Raw genomic sequence first — 15,788 nt, 5'->3', positions numbered from 1 at the left:
GGAGGTGGAGCTTGCATCACTGCATTCCAGCCTGGGTGACAGAGCAAGTCTCCATCTCAAACAAAACAAAAATAAATAAAAATAAATTTTAATTTGAATACAACCATGTCCATTTACTTACATATTGTCTGGGACTGCTTTTGTGCTGTAACAGCAGAGTTAGTTTGTTCATCTCTGGTCTAAGGATAAGGGGTTTTCTAGCTAGACTGAGTTAATTGATGGTAGAAGCAGAGCCTCTTGATTGACAGCTCTGTCATATGTGAGGAAAGGGAGCTGTTCCCCAAAAAACTAACATTTCTCAAAAGGAAAGAATGCCAAACAGATATGTACGTCATGAAGAAAGAGGACTTGTCTATTATACCCATTTTTTCCTGTCATATAGATGATATTAAACATAGTTATGTATGTTTTCATACTGATACAAATGTTAATTGAATAATATACTAATGTAGATCTAGAAGAATGGGCAAGGATATAGTAATAGAACCCAAAATTATATGAAATAAAAAAACAGTTTGTGAAAAATTTAACTTGATGGATTATAATTTTTCTCTTTTCAGATGATGAAACATGCTTGGGATAACTATAGGACATATGGGTGGGGACATAATGAACTCAGACCTATTGCAAGGAAAGGACACTCCCCTAACATATTTGGTAAGTTTACTTTTTCTAATTACTATTTCCATTTTCTACTTCCATCTTTTAAAACAAGATGTAACTTTTCAAAGTACTTTCTAAAATCTGAGTATTTCTGTGGAACTATAATTTGAAGAAAGATGTATGATTTTTGCAAGTGTCAGTCACGATTAAGTTCCAGTTGCTTTCGAGTACACATATATGTGGTAGATTTTCCATTTACATATGGATGCTTTAGTCATTTATGTGAGTATTTAAAAGCTTTTTTTTGGCATTTTTTTCTTTAGTGTCAGGAAAGGTAGGCACCTACTTGTCATTTTTTTCTTCAACACAATACCTATTCTGATATTCATGTTACAGAGGAAGAGGGGAAGGATAGGAAATTCTTGTAGTTCTATGTACATTTTTTAAAAAAGTGACCTACCCAGGGTGATTGGGTTACTGAATTCAGTGGGTTATGTTGTACATTCACAGTTCCTAAGGAAAAATTAACAATGTATTTTGTGAATGGAGGTTTGGGGAAGTGCTGTGTTCATCTTGAGTTTGTTCATCCTATTTTCCTTGAGCTCAGTTCACTTATAAAACTTCCCAGTTTAACTTACTCAACTAATTTAACAACTTTTACTAAACCCTGAGGTAAGTCTTGAGAATTGTTAAGCTACTCTTTGTAGTCTTCACTCCTTTCCCTCATTTTAAATGCTTCTTGATGTGACTTGATGCTTGTCTTTTAAGTAGTGATAGATGAAGGCAAGAAAATTTTAATGGGCTAAAAAGACACAAACTAGTTATATGCAGTCTGATTCTCTTTATTAACTGTAATAAACCATCACAGTAATTCAAATAACAGCAATTTTCTTTTTGACACTAGGGAAGGATTTTTCTAATGCTGTGACTTTTCTTATAATTTGTTCATTGTTGCTTGTTTTTGGTCAAAAAAGAAAATGTCTTAAAAAATAATTTCTGTTGGGTTTGGAAGATGTTGTGGTAGAGGAGTAAAGGAAAAAAGTTTCTTCTAGGTAATCAGTGACTACCAGAGACTTCATAATATGATATTTAATTTATCAGCCATCATGTAATGAAATAAAGTATATTTTCTTAGCAAAGTTTTGGACTGGAAGGTTCTTACTGCTTTGTGGATGTCACAGTATGAGGCGTTAGTGCAATAAAGACATTAAATTTAATAGTCAGTTAAAATTAGAACCTCCCTTCGAGTAACTATTCTTTTATGTTAAACTCAATGGTAAATTGTGAGCCTTTTAAAAAGATTGAAATATAAAAATGTATTGAAAATAAAAATTGGATGTTAATTTTTTACTTTTTTCAAATGATATTTCTCAGAACATCTAATGTATTAATATTTATCAAATAGATACTGGTCCTATCTGTTTACCAAATAAATACTGCTGCTTTAGTAAACTTTAAAGATAGAAGAAAATTAATTTGACACTTGGGAAACATCTATTATGAGAAGAAAATTATAGTGAAATGGTAGAAAAAGAAAATCTGCAGAATTTTCAGTAGTCAAAATTCGGTGCTGCTTATATTTTATTAAATTTTTGAGTGGTTACAGTTACTTTTCCGGCCAGATAAGCTACATAGGAATAGATCATTATTATGTTTTGTCTCATGTTTGTAGCTATGCAGTTGGTTTGTTAAAGGATTATTTTTTATAGTTTAATACTTTGTTTCCTACTTACTCTGTTTCTGTTGTGTATCTCAAATTCTTACCAGTAAGTACAATTTAAGTTTTTTTTTAAAATATATTTTTTGATTTTTTCTTTTTTTAAAAAACAGTAAAAGTCTAAGAGAAGGGTGGTTAAGTAGTTCTCAGTGTCTCATTTGACATCCCAAATTTAGTACACCTTTACAGAATAGGAATATATAGGTGGATATGGAACCTTTGCTTGCAATATTCTAGATTTCAGGAAAAACATTAACTTAAAACACGCCCCTTTTGTTACCCTAGATTGTTAAACAATTCTTTTATATGGTAACTGAGATAGGGGCTCCTCTGATTTCTGTCTAGTTAGTTCTTGGCATCAGAGTCCTCTTTACGTGCAGATAACAGAAAATCCTTTGCAAAATGGCTTAAACTAAAAAGGAAACTTGCTGAATGAATTCCTGGTGTATATCTGATTCTATCTGAGCTTTTTTACTTTATCTTTTCTGTCTTCCTGCTTGTTAATATAATCAAGCTGGTTTCTTAGCAGGATGGCTGCAGCAGTTTGAAGCTTCGTATCTTCATACTACCACATCTGTAGGAAAGAGAACACTGTAAAGAAGAGAGCACTTGGATGTCTTAGAAATATAATCGAAATACTCACTGTTTCTTATTGTTTCTGATTAGGTCTTGTGCCCACTGTTGAACCAAATGCTGTACTTAGGAGGATGGGACATGTTCTTTTTGTTTTGCTTAGTTAGGGCCTGGCTCTGGAGCCAGGAGAGGGGAGAGGGAAGTGTTGCTGGATGTAAGCACTGATACTAATTATTCTAACAGTGATTAATAGAATGGCTGGGTGCAGTGGCACGGAGTCCCAGCTCTACCGGAGGTTGAGATAGGAGGATCGCCTGGGGCCAGGAGACCAAGGCTACAGGGCACCATGATCATGATGCCTGTGAATAGCCACTGTGCCCTAACCTTGGCAACATAGCAAAACCCTTTCTCTTAAAAAAAAAAATGCAGAATGAATTTTATTTAGATGTTCTGGAAAACAGAAAGTCTTATTAAGGATAGGTCTTTTTGCATGAAGAAGAAATTATTTTAATTTGGAAAAAGAGTATTCTTTGATTTTGCAATGCTTTTTGAAGGGTACATTTTATTTTCCAGGGGTGTGTGTGTGTGTGTGTGTGTGTGTGTATGTGTGTGTATTTATATGTAAATAAGTTACTTTTGTTATTTCTGACTTAAGGTGTTTTGATTTGTACATATTTTGTTGAAGATTGTTGCTTTTATATTAATAAGAGATATTGTTCTGTACTTAAATTATCTTTGTCTTGTTTTGGTATCAGAGTAATGCTGGACTCAGAAAATGATTTGGGAAGTGTTTTCTGCTTTTCAGTTTTCTGGATGAGATTGTTTAGCATTGGTTTTATTTTTTTCTTAAATGTTTGGTATATGTAGCTGAAGAAACCACTTGCATCTGGAACTTTTTTTTTTCTTGAAGGTTTTTAAACTACAAACTTAATGTCTCTAATAGTAAGGACCATTCAGTTTATCTGTTTCATTTTGGGTGTATTTTGGTAATTTGTCGTTTTTGAGTAATTAGTCTGGTTTTATCTAAGTTATTGATTTTTTTATGCATAGAATTGTTTGGAGTATTGCCTTGTCATTTGAATGTCTGTGGCAGCTGTAGTAATAATAATCCCCTTTCATTTCTAATATTAGTGATTTATGTTTTGTCTCCTCTCTTGTCCTGCTAGAAGTTTATTAATTTTATCGATCTTTTCAAGGAAACAACTTTTGGGTTCATTGATCTTTGTAATATTTTGTTTGTGTTTTCATTTCTTTGATTTCTACTCTTTATTGTTTTCTTCTTTTGCGTGATTTGGGTTCATTTTGCTCTTGTTTTTCTAGTGTCGTGAAGTAGAAGCCTAGATTATTGACCAGAGATCCTCTTCTCTAATGTATTTATTACTGTAAACTTTCTGACTGCTGCTTTTGCTGCATTCTTGAGGTTTTGATATATTTTCATTTTCATTCAATTCAGTGTTTTAAAATTTTCCTTGAGTAAGTTGAAGTATTTAGAGTTTTAAAAAATCCTTCTGTTACAGATTTCTCGTTTTAATTCTGTTAGGATCAGAGAATGTACTTCACTTAAGTTTAATTCTTTTAAATTACTTTTGGTTTGCTTTCTGACAGAGGTTTGTCTTGGTGAATTTTTCATTTGTGCTTAGAAAGAATGGTATGTGTATATTCTGCTGTTCTTGTGTGGAATGGTCTGTTGATGTCAGTTAGATCCCATTGGTTAATGGGGTTGTTTAGGCTGTCTCTATCTTAGTTGGTTTTCTGCCTCGTTCTGTCAGTTACTGAGAGAGGGATGTTGAAGTCTTCAACTCTTATTTTGGACTTCTTTCAGTTCTGCCAACTTTTGCTTCATGTAATTTGAGGTACTCCTGTCAGGTGTTTGTCCATTAAGGATGACGCATTCTTAGGAGCACCACTAAAGCCCTAGTATCAAAACTAGACAAAGATATTTATAAGAAAAGGAAACCGTAGAGCAGTATCCCTTATGAACATAGACGCAAGAATATTTAACTAAATTTTAGTAAATCTTATTGAGTAATAGAGTTGTCCTTTGGTGTCCATGGAGGATTGGTTTCAGGACCCCAGAGAATACCAAAATCCACAGATGCCCAAGTCCCTTGTATAAAATAGTATATAATATTTGCATTTAACCTAAGCATATTCTCTCATATATTTAAAATTATCTCTAGATTACTTAGAATACCTAATACAATAGAAATAGTTGTTATACTGTATCTTAAAATTTTTGGTTTTTAAAAATTGCTGTATTGTTATTTAAAAAATTATTTTCCCCAAATATTTTCCATCTACTGTTGGTTGAATCTGTGGATATGGAACTGGTGAATACTGAAGGCTGAGTGTATATTATGTTATGACTAAGTGGAGTTTATCATAGAGATACATGGTAGGTTTTACATTTGGAAATTAGTTAGTGTAGTTTAAGATATCAGAATAATAAAAGAGAAAAATCATAGGATTATCCCAGGAGTCAGAGAAAAAGCATTTAATAATATTTAACAACCATCCATGATAAAAACTGTCAGCACACTAAATTAGAAAGGGGATTTCTTTAACTTGATAAAGAAAATTTCAAAACAACAACAATAAGCAAAAAATGCAAAATATACCCCACATACTTAATATTGAAAGACTATATGCTTTCCCCTAAGATTGCAAGCTAGGCAAAGGTGTCTACTCTCTCACTTTTATGTAACATTGTACTGGAGATCCTAGCCAGTGCACTAAGGCAGAAAAAAGAGAAAGAAAAAAAAAAAGAATAAATATTGGAAATGAAGAAGTAAAACTATCTTTACATTTTTAGTCAACATAATTGCCCATAGAGAGAATCCTAGGGAATGTACCAAAAAAAAAAGGTACTAGAATAAACAATTTAGTAATGTTATAGGATACAAGTTTAATATGCAAAACCAATTATATGTATTGGTATACTTGCAACAAACAATTATAAATGCAGTTTAAAAAATAAAGTTATTTGCAGTAGTATCAAAAAATATGAACTATATGTGTATAAATTTGATGAACTATGTACAGAATCTGTATACTGAAAACTTTATGTTGTTTTTGAGAGAAATTTAAAAGGACTTAATGGAGAGCAATGCCATGTTCGTGAATTTGAATGCTCAATATTATTGGGATGTTAATTCTTTCTAAATTTGTGTTTAAATTTAGAGCAGTCCAATCAAAATGACACTAGACTTTTCTCTAGAAATTGGCAAGTTGATTCTAAAATCTGTGAAAATACAAAGCACTTAGAATAGTCAAGTAATTTTTTAAAAAAAAAACAAGGTTGAAGGATTTGCACTACCTGATTTTATAATTTACAGTAAAGCTACAATTGAGGACAGCTTGGTTTTAGCATAAGGATGGGCATAGAGATTTGTGGAAAAGAATAGAAATAGAAGTGCACATACATGGTTAATTGATTTTCAACAAAGATGCTGAGGCAATTCAGTGATTAAAAGGATAGCCTTTCCAACACATGGTGCTGGGTCAACTGTATATTTGTATGGGGAAATAATGAACTTTGCCTCTTCTTTCAACATTGTGTACAAAAATGGATCACAGAGCTAAATATAAAAGCTAAAAGTAAAAAACTTTCAGTAGAAAACACTTGAGAACATCTTTGTGACTTTGAGGTTAGCAAGGATTTTTTTAGAATACAAAAAGCATCAAGTATAAAAGAAAAATGTGGGTAAATTGGACTTAATGAAAACTGAAGATTTCTGCTCCCCAAAGACATCAGGAAATTGGAAAGACAAACCACAGACTTGGAGAAGATATTTGAAATACACACATAAGGATGTATCCAGAATATATAAATACTTCCCCACCCAATGAGGTATATGAATAGCCAATAAGCACATCAATAAGCAGGGAAAGTAAAATTAACACCACAATAGAATATTTCTACACACCCATTAACATGTCTAAAATTTGAAGATCAACAATACCAAATATTGACAAGGATGCTAGAGCAACTGTAACTGTTATACATTGTATTGGGAGTGTAAAATGGTACACTGTGGAAAGCAGTTCATCAGTTTCTTATAAACTTAATGTATAGCCTAGCAATTCCACTCCTAAATATTTCCTTGGTGTTCACAAATGAGATCAGGTGTAGTTGTATGTTTCTTAGTAAATTCGATTTTTTTCATCGATATACAGAATTTACAAATTGAATTTTAAGATCTTTTTCCCTATGTTGTATAAAAGTTTGTATAGAATAGGAGTTATCCTTAAAATTAAAGTAGTATTCTTTCTGTGAAACTTCCAGAGTATGGTATTTTGATAGCGGGTAGCTCTTTAAAAACTTATTTCATCTGTTTTTCAGTCTGTTTGTTTAGATTTTCTGTTTCTTCTTTCATAAGTCAAAAATAGTATTTCTTGAGAAAGATCAAATTTATTGTGAATATATGAATAAAACGGGTCTTTTATAATTTTAAAAAATTTTCTCTGTGCTTGTCTGTTGCTGCATTTTTATTTATTACTTTGTGTTTTGTCTACCTTTTAAAAATGAGGTTAATGGTAGATTCGTTGTATGGTTCTTCATGGAACCATTTCTTGAATTTATTATTTCAATAATTTTCTTCATTTCTAATTCATCCATTTCTGCCTTTAGTTTTTCTCATTCTTGTGTTATTTTGCTCAAATTTGTTTTTTCTTTCTTAGAATATTAAATTCGGTTATTTTCATTTGTTCTTATTAACTAATATAAATATTTTAAGTTTTTTTGTGAGAACTGCTTTAGTTGATTCCCATGCTCTCATACTAAATTTTTATGATGTTTTATATATTCTGCGATGCCATGTTTTGCTGCTTCTTTGACCCAAGAATAGTGTTAGGCTTTTTCATTTTTTCCTGTTCAAATCTTGACTTGTCCAGGTAAACAATCATGATAATAGCCAGTAATTTCAATTTTATACTTTTCTTCCTTGAGCCCTTTAGCACATGGCACCTTGTGGAACTAACCAAGACTGGTACAGAATAGGTGGGTCAGGCCTTTTTCCACTCCAGAATAGTCAATACCTTAGAGAAATATGTACTTAGAGAACTAAATAAATAACTAGATAACTGAAGGAGCAGAACTATCTACAAACATTAAAATAAGGACACAAACAGTAGTCTCAAGGATTTAAAATAAGTTTGGTAAATGTTTTGGATGAAATGCTAAAATTAAAAGAGATACATATTCAAGAAGTTATGCAAGAGATAGAGATATATGAGTGATTAAATGGCTTGATACCATTTTTATCGCAATAAAAAGCCGAGGGACGTAATAACACATAATTGACTTTCTAGATAATATCAACATGAAGGGAACTGAGCAGGGAGAAGACCAAGGAATTTATCGGAGTGTGTTGGAGTACTTGTCTTGTTAGCTAAGAGAAGATAGATGTATTGATAAGTTGAAGAAATTATTAGGAACACATGAACAAGAAAATGGCACGTAAATTAAGGACAACCATCATAAGAACAAATTTATGTAGCTTTAAATCATTGGAAGAAAACAATTTCTACGCAGTAGAAGGAGGAATGGAAAAAGAAAGAAAAGAGAATAGTAAATGGAAAATGTGAACTAAGTAATGTTGAATGCTGGCTCTGAAAATGTCACCAGGAAAACCTGTTGATAAGACAAAGCTGTTAATTATTACTTTGGTAAGGAGATCACTACCTCACTGGAGTCGTAGCCTTTCAAAGTTTGGGGTATAAATCATCATTTGGTACTTTCTGTTGAAGAGTTGATGGGTCTTTCAGGAAGTTCTTGGAATGAACAATAAATTTTTTTTGGCAACTTTTAGCTTTCTGGGCAAGAGCTCCTGGAACAGTAAATTCACCTTGTTGAAGACAATGTAATAGTAAAGCCATGTTAATGCAGGCAGTAAGCTGTGTGGATTGTTTGAATTTTTATAGGACAGAAATAATAATTGCATTTATGGGATTGGGGAGAACCCATCTCCTCCTTGATATTTATTTTTTTGCTGTACTACTAGATTTTTTACTCTATTAGGAGCAAAACAAACCTAGCTTTGCTACTATTTTATTTAGGATTTGTACAGTTACATTCATTAGTAAGATTGGCCTGTTTTCTTCCCTTATGTTTTCATTATCAGTTAGGCTGGTTTTGAGTGAATTCTTCCCTCTCTTCCTCCCTTTCTCTCTTGCTTTCTTCCCCTTGGAACTTTTTTTTTTTTTAATGATGAGGATAATCTCTTTCTTAAAAGTGGATACATTGTATTATTTTGATTTTCTCTACTCATGTTGTTTGATGGTTTCCTTTTTTCAGTATGATCTACCTGCTTGTTGATTGTTAAGGATTGTTAAGTTTTTTTTTCCACTGTGGTTATCCAGCCCTGTTGTACATTTATTATTATTTTAAAATATATTTTTTGTTTGTCCTATGAATTTGGACCAGAGCAGAAGGACACGGTTGTCTTATTATTTAGCTTTGTCATCGTGAACTACTCTCCCCTTTTCTTGAATTAATCCTCTTTTTTTTTTCCCCTTTCTTGGTTAAGTATACAGATATCTCATATTCTGACCAGGCAGAAAATTAAGGAAAAGTATGCTTTTAGTTTTCTTTTATCTTCCTATTTTTACTAAAGTACTTTTTTTAGTAAAATATATTAAACTATGTATATTTTCTAATATACATATAATTTCTAATGTAAAAGTGAACAATATTGGGTATTCTATATTTTTAGTCCTTGTACTCTTACTTTAGTTTACTTTTATGTATAAGAAATTAAAATACACTGAATGTGAAGGGAATCTTTTTTTTTCCCCCAAAGAGAACAGGAGTGTAAAGTGATCTTTTTAATGATAATTTTTTTCTCCCAAATATAGGAAGTTCACAAATGGGTGCTACCATAGTAGATGCTTTGGATACCCTTTATATCATGGGACTTCATGCTGAATTCCTAGATGGGCAAAGATGGATTGAAGACAACCTTGATTTCAGTGTGGTGAGTGTATGATTGATAACTGATCTCTTAGATTGACCATGAAAAGACAGTATCTAACTGCTGTTGTCTGAATATTTGTGCTTTCTTATTCATATGTTGAAACCTAATCACTAATGTGATGGTATTAGAAGATGGGGACTTTGGGAGGTGATTAGGTCATGAGGGTTGAGCTCTCATGAATGGAAAAATAAATAAATAAATAAATAAATATATATATATATATTTATTTATTTTAAAGTTTAGTGATTAGCACAGCTCCGATGAGTTTTCATAGTTAGGCCTACACCCATTCTTCTGGCACTTTAGCATGGTTAAGTGGTACTGCTTAGGTTTGGCATAGTTGTTAATCACACGCCCAGCACAGTTGCATTCTAGTCGTGCGACTTGAGAAAGTTCCTTATCTTTCTAAACCTGTCATAAAATTACTATTCCATTATAGTATTGTGAGGATTATTTGAGATAATCTGGTACATATTAAGTGCTCAGTAAATGGTGGCAATTATTATCACCAGTCTTCACCTAAAAGATGTGTGGACTGTTTTGTTTTGTCATAGTCACATCTTTTGTGATATTTGTGCTTGCTTTTCCTTTTGACTACTTCTTTATGTACTTCTCTCTGACAGACTCTTCATTATTTAAATTGTGATATAAGTCCATAATTATTCCTTCTCTGATGCCTTTCTTGGTGCTAACTAGACAAAAATGGTTTACTTTCCTTTATTTTACTGTGGCATTTGGACATATCTCAATGAGAACAAATTTTATTATCAGTTAAGTTTAGGTTTGATGGTGAGTGGCAGAAAACCTAATATAAAATACCTTAAACAAGATAGATATTTATTTTTTCATGTAAATCAAGTACAGAGATAAGCATTTCAGGCCTGGTTTGGGTGGCTCCTTGATCGTCGAGGATCTAGGATCATTTGTCTTGTTGTTCTGTTGCCTTCAGTGTAGATCTTAGACCTCATGGTATAAAATGGTTCCTAAAGATCCAGGCATTTTATCCAGTAGACAGAAAGATATGTGACTGTTCTTTAAGAAGACTTCTCAGGAGGTAGTCTCCCCCGGTTTTGCTTGTAGAGTTTACTAATACGGCCTCAACTAACTCCAAAGGAAAGCTGAGAAATATAGTCTTTTTTTTTTTTTTTTCTGTGTAGCTATGTAGCCTTTATACAACAGATTGTGTTTTTTGTATCTTCTTTAAGAAAGCCGTACTCCTAGATCATGAATATATTTTCTTATATTTTATTCTGAAGGTTTTAAAGTTTTGCTTTTAGTCTTTAATCCAAATGGAATTGATTTTTTTTTAAATGTAGGGTGAAATAGGCCACTATTAGTTGATCCTAGTACCATTTATTTTCCTGCTATTTGTATATGCCACATTAGTCATATATTAGTCATGTTATAGTTGATTCTTTAACTTTGGCTTTTTTATTTATCCCATATATCAATACTAAATTGTCTTAACTACAATTTTTTTTTTATAAGAAGCTTGATGTCTGTATCTGAATCTTGGTATCTGATCTTGTTCTCTGCAGAAATTATCTTAGTTCTCAGCTTTTTGTTCTTTCGAGTTCTGGAAAACTATGTGGAAATTTTGATGAGGATTGCATTTAATTTACAGATTAATTTGGGGAGAATTAGCATATGTGCAATACTCCCATTCATTGACAGGGCAGCTTTATTATGGCTAATAATTTCCTTGTGTATAATTGTTATCAGTCAGGGTTCAATCAGGAACCAGAACTATACCATTTATTTTAACTAGAGGATTTAAGGTTTAGAATTGTTATCCAACTAATGGGGAACCAGAAAGGCAAAAAGAGAGCATTGTGGTATCACCAGAGGTGTTTTAACTCTAGGAAACAGGAAACAGCTGCCACCTGTGGGGGCTATAAGAACAATGGGAAGAGGTTGGTTGGGATCATTAAAATGCAGTAGCTTGGGCTCTGTAGAACTAGTACCTGTGCTGCCCAGGTGTTACTGGTACCTTAGGAAGACTGTGTCAGAGCTGGGACTCAGAACTCTGAGGAGGAGACACCTAGCCAAGTGCTTGATATCTGTAAAGGAAACCATGAGGCTGATTTGGGGATTGTGTGTCTGTATGTGTGATAGGGTACTCTAACCAGTTGCCACTGCCAGGGTGAACCCTGGCTGGTGTGACACTATCACAAACTAGAAGTAAACAGGAGGGAATAAGACTCTTCTTCCTCCAGTCTTGTATTGTCTTTTTAGAGCCTCCTATTGTTAGTGTCTAAAAGGGAGCCAGCTGCTAAATGAAATGCATTTGCGTAGTTCCAAATCCCATATATCAAAGTAGAGTATAGAAGAATGGATTTGAATCTGAGAGAAGTAGTTTAATCATCAACACTGTCACTTTTTGTTCCTTTCTTTCAACCTTTTGATGTCATTATGTTTTAGCTGCTTATTTTGCATATAGTATGTATTTGGGTTTTGTTATTTTTATCCAATCTTAGAGTCTTTTTAACTATTAAGTTTGATATATTTACATTTATGATAACATACTTGGAGTTAGGTCTTTCGTCTTTGTTTTGCTACCTATGTTATGATTGTACTTTTCATTTGCTTTTAGTTTGTTTTCCTTATTTTGGATTAAATTACATCATCTCTCTTTTTCCCTCTACTAGTTTAACATTATACCTTCCATTTCTATTGACTTTGGAGATATCCTTGAAGTTTAAATATATATACATATATGTATATATACACACATATATATATTTATAAAATATATTAAAACTAAGTTTTATCTCTTTTTTGTGCTTGTGCTCTGGTGTTAGGAGCAAAACAATAAACAATATATATGTTCAAACTTTAAGGGTAACTCCAAAGTAGGCATGTGCACACACACACTCTCTTATCAAAGTATAGTATATATAAGTATATATAAACTTTAAGGGTAACCCTAAGCAGGCAGATAAATATATATATATGTATTTGAAATTAATCAATTTCAGATCAGACATTGTAGCTCATGTCTGTAATCCCAGCACTTTGGGAGGCTGAGGCAGGAGGATTACTTGAGCCCATCCTGGGCAACATAGTGAGACCTAAACTCTACAGAAAATAAGTCCCAGCTACTTGGGAGGCTGAGGAGGGAGGATTGCTTGAGCCCAGGAGGTTGAGGCTACAGGGAGCCATGATCATGCTACTGTACTCTAGTCTGGGCAATAGAGTAAGATCCTCCTTCTGAAGCATATAAGGGTTTTTAGAATGTTTTAACTTAACTCATCCCCCTTTTGTTTTATGTGTCATTGTTGTCTAGTTGATCCCAAGTTGTATTTTAAACTACCAAAGTAAGTAATAGATAAATAAATGCACACATTTATCAAATGCAATAGGCACTGTTCTAGATTCTGTGGATATAGTAATCAACAAAGCCGAGTTTTATCTCTTTTTTGTGTTTGTGTTCTAGTGTCGGGAGCAAAACAGTAAACAAGTTTTATATAGTACATCAGATGGTGATGATAAGTGCTGTGGAGAGTAATAAAGAAGAGTAGGTAGGATTGGTGTAAGTGGTGAGGTACTGCTATTAGTATTTTACATGGGGTGGTCATGGAAGAACTCTGTTACAGTGACACTTCTGAGAAGAGACCCAAGGGGAGACATGTGGATGTACAGCTCTGTCTTAATAGATATTAAAAGTGAGAATAGAAGTACAGTTCCCTTGTCTTTCCTGCTTCTGTTATACTATTGCAAAGTGTGTTTTCAGTCTAATTTTAAAAAGGCAATCTATTTTTTGCCTTGTTTTAATATTTTATTTTTCACTTTGTTGTTCCATAATTCTATTACCATACATCTATGTGTGGGTTATCCTTTAAAGGATTCATAATGTTTCATCAATCTGAAGACTTATGTTTTCATCAAGTTTAGTAGATTCTCAGTTATTACTTCTTTCAAAAATGTCTCTATCCATTTTTCCCTTCTGTCCCTCTAGAATTTCTCATACCTTTTGTTTCTGTAGTGAAGGAAGATCATTTTACAAATGAAACTATTTTATTACCATGTGATTATATAGTTAGATGATGATGTGTTAATTAGGGAAATGATGCAAGGCAATTGGTATTAATATTTTATATTAGATGGTCAGAAAAAATTTCTGATAAGGTGACATTTATTCAGAGACCTGTAGGAAGTGAGAGTGATTTATTCAGTTATGTGAAAGGAAAGCATCCAGATAAGAGGGTAACTAAAGACTGACATAGGAGTCTCAAGTTTAACAATTCTGGGTTCAACAAGTAGACCCATATAGTTAAATGAATCCAAGGGATATTAGTATGACAGATGTCAGAGGTTGTAGGGGATCTGAGCATATTGGATCTTATTGGTCATTTTACTCTAAATATAATGTGAAGGCATTGTAAGGGTTTGCACAGAGCAGTGACCTAAACTGATGTAAGATTTAAAAGGCTCATTTTAACTATAGTATGCTGAATAGAGGGTAGGGGAGGAGGGTAAGTATTAAAGCAAGGACTGGTTGGAATGTTATTGTTGCTATTCTGGTGAGGGATGGAGGCTCTTCCACCCTTTTTTCCTTCCTCATATTTAGTGAATGTCTACTGTGTGCCCTGTAGTATGTTAGATGTTGGGAATATATGAAGTAATATTAAGCAGTTTGCTTTCAGGGTGAGATGGAATGACGATCTTGTTATCAAAAAATTACATTAGATTGTAAAAATTCTATACTGGAGAAATATGTTAGCAGATGATGTGCCTGCCTATGAATGTTGGAAAGACTTTAGAGTAATACAGTTTCCTTTTAATTTTTATTAAAATTAACTATGAATGTTTTTATGTTAGTTGTATATCTTCTGTAGATTCTTTGATCATGTTCTCTTGCCACTTCTACTTTTCTTTCCATGTGTTAGAATATTTCTAGCAATATCTATATCAATATCTAAATACAAACATAGAGACTATATTTAGTAAGGTTATTAATATTGCTATATTTGTGCTGTTTCCATCTGTTTGCCATTTAATTTTGTTCATGATTCTTTTTCTTATAGGTAATTTGCATTTTAGAAAAATTTCATGTCTGTCATCAATGTATCAAAACTGTTGGTTTTATGCTTAAGTACCTGCTTTCTCAAGGAAATTTATATATTGTAACACTTCTACTTTTTAAATTTTTTTAACATTTATTTCTAAATAATTTAGATTTCATTTTGATATTTGTGAAATTAGTATTTATGTTAATTTCTTACCCAGGAGGCAATTTTCTCAACATTATTATTGAATAATCCCATCATTCTGCCATTTTTTTGGTGCCTCCTTTAAATTTATTATATATATATTCTAGGAAAAATACTTAAAATCCAGGAGGAGAGAGAGAAGTAAAAATTATACTGTAGTGATTAAAACATAAGAAAAAGGACCACCAGTAAAGAGTGCTATTCTGGAATCATGACCCAGAATTCTAGAAATGAAGGCTTTCATGAGAAAGGGCAATAGTTAACAGTATTAAATATCTTGATAATTTCACAGTACTGTGTAAGGTACGTAAAAAATGGCTTGTTGATTTTGGCAATTAGGGAGCTGTGGTGACAGTAGTAGAGAAGTTTCAGTAACATTAACAAATGAGAGGAGAGATTGCAGTTGCATGAGAAATGAAGATGCAGAAAGTAGAAAAATATTTTCCATAGGGTGTTTGTGAAAAACAAATGAAGTATTGATGTTTTGAAAACTATAAAGCATTACGTATTTGTGAATATTTTCAATATTTTTTCACAGAATTCAGAGGTGTCTGTGTTTGAAGTCAACATTCGATTTATTGGAGGCCTACTTGCAGCATATTACCTATCAGGAGAGGAGGTGAGCAAAATCAAGCAACACGTTGTTTGTTTTGGAGGGAAGGGTTGGAATTTAATAAAATGAACAATTTCCCTAGAAGCGTATCATTT

At 32.6% G+C, this 15,788-nt stretch overlaps 1 protein-coding gene across 2 annotated transcripts in view; it reads left to right on the top strand.

Moving 5' to 3' along the window:
- Positions 1–15,788, top strand: part of MAN1A2 (mannosidase alpha class 1A member 2) — a 160,340-nt gene that overhangs the window by 32,318 nt on the left and 112,234 nt on the right. For both annotated transcript variants that reach the window (XM_028844502.2, NM_001261288.1), the window contains 3 exon segments: positions 561–657; positions 9,749–9,867; positions 15,619–15,699. In XM_028844502.2, coding sequence (XP_028700335.1) covers positions 561–657; positions 9,749–9,867; positions 15,619–15,699 — 297 coding nt within the window.

This window comes from Macaca mulatta, chromosome 1 (assembly GCF_049350105.2).
Source record: "Macaca mulatta isolate MMU2019108-1 chromosome 1, T2T-MMU8v2.0, whole genome shotgun sequence".
NCBI lineage: Eukaryota > Metazoa > Chordata > Mammalia > Primates > Cercopithecidae > Macaca > Macaca mulatta.
Note: the sequence above shows the minus strand (reverse complement) of the source record. Positions and strands in the feature narration are given on the sequence as shown.